This window comes from Mus musculus, chromosome 4, assembly GCF_000001635.26.
Source record: "Mus musculus strain C57BL/6J chromosome 4, GRCm38.p6 C57BL/6J".
Taxonomy (NCBI): Eukaryota; Metazoa; Chordata; class Mammalia; order Rodentia; family Muridae; genus Mus; species Mus musculus.
The window spans coordinates 106,496,723-106,507,114 of record NC_000070.6 but is presented as its reverse complement, the minus strand read 5'-3'; the positions used below and the strand labels follow the sequence as shown (position 1 = coordinate 106,507,114).

Here is a 10,392-nt window from a genome sequence, read left to right as displayed (position 1 = left end):
CCTGCGAAGGGGTCTCTGGACCTCCATGTTACAGAGGACATGGTCAGACGTATCTAACCTGCAAATGGCTGGAGACAAGAACCACAACTTCCTAACTCTGGCCTTGATTTTTCTAACCAGAGACTCAGGCTGGACCTCAACCTTACCTTGCCATGACTCACCTAGGGATAACAGGCAGGGAGGGGACACACCCGGTGTGGGTGGATACCCGCACAGCTGACATGAAAGGAGCCAACAGTGCCATGACCTCCTATCTTCCACCCACATCTCCTAAGCACAGCACCAAGGGGCTTCTGGCCACCATTAGTGGCTAGCAGGCTGTCTCGATGGGGTGTGGCAGAGTCAGAAGTCCCTGTCTCCATACAGCCACTCAGCTTCCCGGCCTTCTCCAGGCCTGTTTTCTGCTGTGAAATGGGGATCTGTGGAGACCGCACACAGTGAGGAAGGAAACAGACGATGCACAAGGGACCTCACCGGAGGGAGAAATTAATGCTCAAAGGACTCAGACACTCTGAGTGGACTCTTTCGTCAGTCACACGTTGCCTGTGACTTGGTCCAAGCTTAGCATATACTTCTCCTTCTGTGGAATGCTGTGGTCCATTGCTCCTCCCATAGACATGGGACACAGAACTGAGCTAACCCTTCTCCTGGGCCACCGGAACTACCTGTTCACAAAAACAGTAGGCATTAACTCTAAGTGACTTAACACTCACACCCGGTGATGCAGGAGGAGGGGCTGCAGTGATGTCATTACTACACCTCTTGGCCCTCTCTCTCTTAGAAGGCAGTGTCTCCAGGGAAGGAGCACTCCAAGCTGGTCCTCTGACTGGATAATGCTGTCCTGGAGTGTGGTGAGAGTAAGGGGGTGGGCTGCTCTCTGGCCCATGATAAAGCTGTTCCTGTCAACGTAGGGTGCTAGAAACAATTGGATGAGTGGCTTTCCCTTTTTGAGCCTCAGTTTCTCTTTCCTATGGAACAGATGTGTGAGGCCTCCCACAGTTCACCTAGCCTGGATGTCTGTGGGAAAGGAGTTTCCAGGCCCAAGTTCCATCTGCGCAGTTTCCCTCTCTCTGGGAAATTGCATCCCCCCACCTCAGTAGACGATCCCTTTAAGGTTGGGCGGGGCCAGCTGGACACTGGCCAGTGAGGAAGCACTGAAGCGGGCCACTAGAGTCCTTGAGGTAGTTAGTGGCTATCCAAGGACTAGGAGACCGAGGGTGGGTGGCTTCCCAGTGGAATCCCCAGCTGCTGGGCGGGGTGACAAGGAGGGGAGGAACAACCTCACTGAGCCCTGGGCTCAACCTTACTGTGGACGAAAGCAGGGACCTCAAGGAGCCGTGAAGTGCAAAGGGTGCAGCTGTGGAAAGCTGCCAGAACCTCTCTAGATGGTCGCGTCTGCAGAGCTCAGCCACCAGGCCTTCTAGTGCGCTGGGCTCTCCCCTAGTCCAGACTGATGGTTGCATGCCAGGTGGGTGCGAATATCCTGTCTCCCTCCCTTGCAAATACTCCAACTTCCCCTAAGGGTGTGGCCCTTCCTCTAACCTGGACCGAGAGAACTGACCCCGTGCCCTACTCCAGCTGTCTAACCCCACTACACACAGCCTGGTGTCGTATGGGTGTCTGTTCAGATAGTTACTTTTTTACAGAAACAAGTGCCTAGGGTGATCTTATAGTGTCATGGTGGGACAGGAGCAAGATCATTGCAAGGCTCTTCCCATCTCTGTCGGTCTGGGTGCAAGTGCAGCCCCCTTCTTCCTCTTCTGATGGCAAGAGGGCTTTCTTCTCTTTGATTTGAACTGAACCCTTGGTGGTAGACAGCTGGGGCAAGAGAGTAGATACATTCCTGGTCCGACTCCTTCCCGATGTGGTAGCACACTCATTATTCATGGTACGGGGTACATTTAGGCATTGAGACACTAGATAACTTGATAGTGTCTGAGTAGGGCTTGCTCATGAATTCTGGTCTCAGAATCAGCTTGCTGAACTCAACTCCATAATCTCTTAGCCCTGACAGCCAGGATGTGAACGCAAAGATGTGAGTGTCAGAAGCCTGCTCAAACAAGGTCCCAGAATTAACAGGCTGACCACGAGGAGGGTGCTCTAGACATAGGCTCCTGGTGGGAAAGGGCTTCCCTGACTGGAGGGATGTGGGCACAGTCCCTGTGAGAGGTGATATTGGTTTCCATTCTGAACAGGGGTGAAGTGGGGACCCAGTCAGAAGGAGTAACAGGCCTAGGAGAAAGTTCTAAGTGGCTTGTCTCTGGGGATTCCACCTGGTGTGTATTTGCCCCTTCATTCTCTTCATGATGAGCAAATTTTCCTTTCCTGGAAAACAGAAAACATCATAGGTATCTTCAAGCCCGTGTATCTGGGTGTGAGCTCTGTAGATACGTGGATCCCCGCTATACTCGGCTTCGGATGGAAGGACCTTCCCTAGCTTGGGTTGTGTCTCCTCAGTTGTAGAATGGCCATTCCTCTGTGCCACCCAGCTGCCTTGGTTATAGGAGTCAAAGATGTTGACAGTGGAGGGCCATCACCTTCTCTGCAGGCTCAGGGTTTCCTCTGCTGCCTCCTTTAGTGCTTTCTCCAAGTGGTTACTCCAGGCACCTTTGGAATGTGTCTGTCGCCTTCCATGGCCTCGCCTTGATTGGAGGCAGGATGAAGTTTCCCAAATGCGAATTCTCAACAAAGAGCTGCACTCCATAGCATCTCTATAGGTAGCTGGTGAGTCAGTAATTCAGTGAACTCTGGCTTAGAGGACAAGCCAAGGGCTGGACAATCTTAAGAGGCTTGTGGTGTGCTCCTAGAAGGCCTGGGAGTCTTCGGAAGTTTCCCAAGCAAGGGTTAAGCTGAGTTTTGCAGGAAGGTAATGGGAAGGCATCACACAGAAGGCTCATTGGGCAATGGCTTAGAGGTGAGCGTTGGGGACCAGTGCCAGCCTCTTCTGTTCTGAGGATCTAGGGCCAGGCTTGCTTCCTGCAACTTCCCCGGGCAATGATTTTGCTAAGTCCTTCCTCTTCCTGGGATTCATACGAGTTCAAAAGAGTGGAATACATGTGTGCTCCCCTTCTGACAAGCATTCATGCTGAGCCCAACTTAAAATAAATCTTAAAAATGTGTGGGTAGGCCAGGCAATCGTGGCACATATCTTTAATCCCAGCACTTGGAAGGCAGAAGGAGGTAGATCTCTGTGAGTTCACGACCAGCCTGGTCTACAGAGTGAGTTCCTGGACAGCCAGGGCCATGTAGAGAAACCCTGTCTAAAAAAAAAAAAAAAAAAGGTGTGAGTATTCTGCCGCACACCTGTGCACTTTGTGCATGCAGTACTCATGGGGGCCAGAAGAGGGCATCAGATCCCATGTGCATTGCCATGTGGGTGCTAGGAACTGAGCTCAGGTCCTTTAAAGAACATCTAGTACTCTTAACCATAGAGCCATCTCTCCAGCCCTGAACTCATTTTTTATTGCGTTTATATTACTCCATCTACACTCACTGTTTTGTTATGGTTAGGACTGTAGGCTCTTTTAGTGCTGTGACTGTGGTAAACCAGGATGTGTACATGCCCTGGAGACGTCCTGCTGTATGGTAACACATTCAACTTCACATTCCAGGAGCTGTCACTCACACTGTACTGCTTCCCCGACCCCTATAGCTTTGGTTATATGGGGACAAGAGCTGGACCCCAGGAGGCAGTGACTAGTGGAGGAGAGGCAAGCCACAACCAGCAAGGCTTGGACTCTCCCCCAAAGTGTCCCCATAGGAACCATTTACCTATCAGGCCAAGGCCCCCGAGGCCTCTTTAAAGCCCAGAATGAATGCGGCATATTTAGTATTACATTATTAAGCTCTTACTGCGTCTCAGGTGTGGTGCTAGGAACCCGAACCAACTTCTCTGTGATCATCAAAGTAGGCCTGTGTGCATGGGTATCATCTCCACAGGTAAGGAGACAGAAGAAGACTTCTCCGAGGGCTTAGTATATTTTGCTAGGCCGACTCTTCAGGCGCTCTCTCCTTCTGTGTGCAGACATGCGCCAGAGGCCGGGTGGCCTCCACTGTGCGTTACTGCATGACGGTCGGTGGCTCAGTGGTCCTGGTGGTTGGGACACTCTGCTTCGCGTCGTGGAGCGAAGGCAGTGTTGCCGTCCAGCCTGGCTCGCTGCCCGCCACCGTGAAGCAGCCATCTCCCGAGATGCCCCCAACTTGGCTCAAGTCTGTCATCATCCTCTGCTGCATCGTGGGTGGTCTGCTTCTGTTCTTTGGCCTGCTTTGGTCCATCCAGGAAAGGACAAAGAAGTCAAGCCAGGGGGACTTCTACCGACTCTCCAGAGACCTGTATCGCCTTGCTGTGGAGTGCCCTGTGAAGGAGCCCTACAGGTCAGTGTTGGGCAGGGTGGGAACTTTGGGTGATCCATCATAGCCATGCTAGGCAGTATTTGTTCAGAAAATTCTCATGAGATTCCTCCACTGGACAAGGCCTTGCTCTGTACCCCTAGGATGTGGGAACAGACATGGCAGAGACAAATGACAAACCAGAGTAGAGTCCAGACATAGTCCTACAGAGATGGAGAGAAATCTGGGAAGCCTTGCAGGAGGAGGCAACAGCCAAGCTCACCAGAGAAGCACAGGGGCCAAGAACCCCATAGGAAGGGTCCTTGAGAAACAAGAGGGCACGGTCAGGGCCAGGTAAGAGACTGAGTGCCTTTGGATCTCTAGTGTCGTAGCCAGAACTTCCCTGTGGAAGAGGAAGCCAGGCACAGAGACCTTTAACTTGCCCAAGGATACCCAAGGATATGTCAGAACTGGGACCTAAAATTCCAGCCACTTTGCTGGGAACCAGTGCTCTCCATAGCTAATTGATTCATGAGATACCAGGGACATTGAGGTTGTTGATATGAGGGAGCAGCTCACAGTAGGTGCCCAGCACACAGTAGGCCTGTTGGAAGTGACAACTTCCCCTGACCTACAAAGGTGGGTGTAGGTGGGGTGAGGTGGGGGTTGGGTGAAGGTAGAAAGAAACGATTGGATCAAAACAGTTCTCAGCCTATTTTTTCATTGCCGTTATCCCCCAGCCTTTGAATGTGAACTTTGTGATCCTCCTGTCCCAAGAGCTGGGATTACAGGCACGCATCTCCATGACCAGCTTTTGAGCACATCTTCTTGGAATCTGATCCCCATAGATGTGCTGTGGTCTGTATGTGTTGTATGTGTACATTTGTGTTTCATGTCTGGGGACCAATCTTGCCCTGTAAAGATTGGTCATGCATATTCTCACCGAGTACTCATTTATTCTACAAAGCACCCCTTGGATCTGGAGCCTGCATGCATTCTCCACCCTCTGCCTGCTTGTACCTTTATGCCACCGGGAACCACCATTGCTGTCTGTAGGAGGCTTTTTCTGTTACATGCAGCTCACATGGGTGAGCCTGTGGTCTGCAAGACTGTGTGACCTCTGCACTTCTGCTCCATAAGGAGCTAACCTGTGCTCCTTGGAACTGGTTGGAGGTCTACCCGGATGTTTTTCTTTCCTTTGTTGGTAGACAGTGTCTTCTGGAGTTTCTTGCTATCATCCCATAGCTATTTGAGACCAGATACAACATTCAACAGATAATACATATAGCCAGATTTCAAGTGGGACATGATAGAGCACACCTGTAATCCAGCACTTGGAAGACTGAGATAGAACGATCGAGTTCCAGGCCAGCCTGAGCTACAGAGCTGAACCTTTTAAGGTTTTAAGAGACCATCATTTGCTCTTCTCAGGTGAGAAGCTTGTCTCACAGAGAATGATCTACCTGCACAGAATACAAGCTAGACTCTGACAGCCAGGTCAGCCTGTCCTCCTGCCCTGCCCAGCCTGACCTGAGCGCAGAGGTGTTGCTGTTGTCTGTACACACAGCAGTGTTGCCTCAACAGGGCCCAGGCCACAGCTGCAGGTCAGATGGGCTATTCCATCCTCAGCCAGTTAGGTAGGATAACAAGCTCCCCTTACCAGGAGGAAGCAGGAAGGGGCCCTTCCAGCTCTGAGACCCGAGTTTCAGATTCAGAAACTGGTGTGACTGGGTACGGAGGAAACCATCTGTGTCTGAACTTTCCTGACCACATGGGAGGCACCTCATAGCCTAGGGTTACCTGATTGGAGCTAGAAACAGGCTTTTCATCTTGGCTTTGTTAGCTTGGGCACCCCTCTCTCCACGGCAGGCCTTAATTCTCCCATTTACTCTTTCTTGCCTCTAACACTGACTAAGTACCTACCATGTGTTGGGTCCAACTCCTAGTATTGATAATACATCATGGACAAGACAAAAAGATCCCATCTTAGGAGCTAACCTGGCAACTGACCGTCAGCCCTGGAGGAGGTGGCAGGGGCAGAGGCCCCTGTGTCCTTCAGTGAGCACAGTGGACAGTGCTGGGCCTGCTCTGAAGGCCAACTTTCGGTCAGAAGTGGAGTGTCTACAAATGTCCCTAGATTTCCCTGGGCACACCTGATGCCTCACCTGTCAGTTGTGGCAGGAGGAAGGGCAGGTCTTCTGTATCAGCTGCTCACCGCTGGGACAAAATACCTGAAAAAAAATCCTGAGGAAGGGCTTATTTGGGTTCATGGTTTGAGGGTACACCCCGCCATGGTGGGGAGGGCATGGTGGCAGCTGGTACTGTCGTGTCCGCAGTCCGGAAGCAGAGGGATGAATAGGTCTGGGCTCACTTGGTTCTTTCCATTTAGTGCAGGACCTCAGCACAGCGGATGCTATACCAAACGTGTGGGATGATGCACCCACACACCCTCCCAGAGCTTCGTCTCCTAGGTAACTCTAGATCTTGCCAATGCTGAAGCTCGACCATCATCCCTCTCTCTCCTCTAGTGTGCTGCTGGGCTCCTGAGAGATGACCGTGGTGGGTGTGCATTGCACACGGCTTGCATCCTTAGCTTCCCCTGCTCTTCCTCATTGCAGTCTTGGTCTTGAACAGGCTGAGCCTGGGCTGCTCACAGGGAGGATGTAGGGATTAGGCCTGTTTTACAGACGGGTAAAGTGTGGGGCAAGCATGAGCTCTTCCGTTAGAGAAGAGGACTGTACATTCAGCTGATGTGCTTTCTACTCATCCCTCTGTGAGGTGGGTGGGGCTTCCTCCTGCTCTACTGGGTTTGCTCTCTCAACAGAAAGCCACCTGGGTCAGCATGGAGCCTGTCCCTTGCCCTTACAAGGCTATCCTGATCTCTGTGCATGGCCACACCGCACAACCACAGAGATCTGTGTTGAGAGTGTACTAGGTACCGCCCATACACTAAGACAGGACCTTGCAAAGGCTCAAGTTCCCTGCGTTCTTGTATTCTTGTACTCTTGTAACTTAACCTTGGACAGCTAAGTTTGATGAGCTACTGAGGTGACAGGCGCTGGCTTCAGGGCTGCACACCTGCCCTAAGCAAACTTCCTGTTGTGGGCTGAGCTCCTGAGCCCTAGCCTGCTGGATGCCACATGCTGGGATCTCTGCATCTGAGCCCTTGGGGGGCGGGGCTCTCCACAAGGTTACTGCCTTTCCCCATCCCAGGTCCCCAAGCTGGCTGCCACCCTCATGGCAGGTCACCAGGAGGCAGGCTCACCCTCCTGGTCTCAGAGCAGCTCAGAGAGCAGTATGGGGACTCCGTGGAAAACAAGAAGTGGGGACAGGTCAGAAGATGTCCCAGGGGAGTTTCAAAGTGGGGAGTGGTGGCAGCAAGAAGTGCGGGAAGAGAGCAGAGGTGGAGAAGTATGAGGAGGAGGGAGAGCTGATGTTGGCAGCTGCTCCAGCAAGCTTCATAAGGAGACTCCCCTGTCTCCCTGGCATGCAGGAGAGTTTTGAGCTGGTCCTGCTAAACAGCCTCTTTCCTGTTCCCACAGGCCTCCTAAGGAGGCTGTCATTTCCACTTATGAGGAGACCATGCACTATCCACTGGCTGAGGGTCTCCTGCAATTCCCTGTGCAGCCTGAAGAAGACCTCCAGTGCCATGCCCCAGGGGATGCCCTGCTGGGGTCAGCATCCTTCTCACGCCCACCCAGCTACGAGAGCATCCTCCTCGCTCAGGGGCCTGTTTCTGGATTGAGTGCTGCAGGCTCCAGCCCTGTCTGAGCTCAGGCTGCAGGAGAGTTGCAGGTCTCCAGCAAGGCTGTGAAACTGGCCCCTAACCAGCGAGCTTTGCTCGAGGCCTCCACCAGGACTGGGTTCACAGCAGGCATTCAACAAGAGGTCTATTGCTGGGGGCTGTTTATGCATCCGTTGCTGTGTGAGCATGAGTTGGCTTTAAATAAACCCCACTTTATTATGTCTCACATTTTATGCATGGCTGGTTCCTATGGTTCTCCCCATGAGGTACTGGGGGGCATCATTCAGGTCCCAACTGGAACAGGACCTCTCAGCTGGTGTGCTGGGATCAGCAGCTGACATCTGGGAGAGCACGTGTGGCGAACACAGGGCAGATGTGGTCCAAGATTACACAGACTCTGATCTCAGTCCCTTGAGCCTAGCCCCATCCTGTACTGCTTCAGTTTCCTCATTCATAAGCTGGAACAGGCACTCTAAAAAATAGATTTATTTATTTAAAGCATGTGAGTACACTGTCTAACACTCAGACACGCCAGAAGAGGGCATGGGATCCCATTACAGATGGTTGTGAGCCACCATACAGTTGCTGGAAATTGAACCCAGGAGCTCAGGAAGAGTCAGTACTCTTAACCACTGAGCCATCTCTCACCCCTCCCCCCAATCCCCCAGGATAGGCACTTTATAGCAGTGCCTGCCCCTGCCTTAGAGAGCAGAGTGGGAGGACCCATGGGATGACAGAGAGCAAAGTGGGAGGAGCCATGGGATGACAGCAGTGGGTGCCAAGCAGCTGAATGCAGGGGCACAGCCCTGGGCTAGAGGCTGCAAGTCTCAGAGTTGGTGGAGGGAAGTCTCCCCTACCAGATGCCTGCCTGCCCAGCATCTGATGACAAGGACCGCACTAGCTCTCCAGATGTGGCACTAATAGCAACTTTCTCTCCAGCTGCGTTCTGCCCTCTATGTCTCTATCCATTCCACCATGCCTCCAATTGGTCCAGTACTGAACGTTCCTAGCTGCTAATTCCTAGCACACCCTTGCCCTCCTCACCCTGCCCCGCCCCCCAACAACGTGAGTTACAGATCACGAACTGGCAAATAAGATTCTTTTAGATCAGGCTGTGTTGCTCATGCTGAAATGTAAGGGACATAGCACCAGAGTGAGGAAGGGACATGTAGTCAAGTGTCACTCCCCTGAACCCCAACCCCTACTCCCGGCACACCTCACCTCCCCCCTCACCACACCCTCCTTCCCCCCCACCCCCACCCCGCAACTACCAGGGACTGTCAGGAAAAGCTTTCTCCAGTGTGTATAGGGTAAAGGCCTAGAAGGAAGCAGGTGGCATGGGTCATGTTAGACCAGATTCTCACTAGGGACATTCTCTGTCAGTGGGACTAAGTGACCTCCCTAGAGCCCCTCAGCAGCAGGGGCTTGAAGGCTGGCTAAGGTGGTAGCCTCAAGGGCCAGCTGGTGCTAGTCCAGGTCTCTGCCTCTGTCACCTCCTCACCCGAAAAACCAAGAAATAGCCTGTGCAAGCTGAGAGCTCAGAGCACAGTCAGGATGCAGGATCCCTATCCATGCTGGACCACTGTGGGGGGCTGTATTGTCACTCTGCCTGTTTCCTGCTGTCCTCTTGGGCCACTGAGAGTCTCTTAATGCCAAGTCCACCTAGGGCCTGGCCCCCAGCTCACCCCTTACACACTCTGGGCTGGGAAAGGCTACTCTGCTTAGTAACCCCAAACTTCTAGCTCCGAACGTTTATTTCCCGCCTCTTGTTTTTTGCTCGAAGTCAGACCCCTGAGCCCTGGCACTTCCTAGCCTTCAAAAGCTATGGTCCTGCCTCTTCTACTCTGTCACGCCCACCCCCACGCCTGTGGCAGGTAACCTAGGCAACAAAGGACTCTGGAGAGGCCTTGTCTCCCAACTCTGGTGGTGACCTAGGCTGAGCCCGTATCAGACCCTCTGCCATTCCTAAGAGGTTTCCCACGTGAGGTGTTTACCGCAGGGCACAGAGTCAATGGGTGGCTGGTGTGAACAGGTTCTGTCTTGGCAGCAGCTGAAGGGCAGGTGGGAGGGCTAGCCGGCCACAGAGGACTTTTCTGCCTCTCTCCACATCTGTTCAGCTGTCTCAGGAGGGGACCAGTGACTTGTTCAAGGTCACCAGCCTGAGCCTGAGTGAGGACTATGGCAGGGTGCTGTCTCCTTCTGAGCAGTTGCTGCAGTGTGGCTGAGGAACCTGTGGAGGAGCCAGATGCCCAAGGCAGGCTTTCTTTTCCTTCTGCGGCCCTGTGTGGGGCCAGGCTGCTCCCTGCCACTGCCCTTCC

At 52.9% G+C, this 10,392-nt stretch overlaps 1 protein-coding gene across 1 annotated transcript; it reads left to right on the top strand.

Annotated features, from left to right (window-relative positions):
• Positions 1-779: 779 nt before the first annotated feature.
• On the top strand, positions 780-8,307 carry Tmem61 (transmembrane protein 61). Its single transcript, NM_001370848.1, has 3 exons — positions 780-1,468; positions 4,025-4,374; positions 7,872-8,307. The coding sequence occupies exons 1-3, from the start codon at positions 1,454-1,456 to the stop codon at positions 8,098-8,100; spliced, it is 594 nt and encodes a 197-aa protein (NP_001357777.1). The 5' UTR covers positions 780-1,453; the 3' UTR covers positions 8,101-8,307.
• The last annotated feature ends 2,085 nt before the right edge of the window (positions 8,308-10,392 follow it).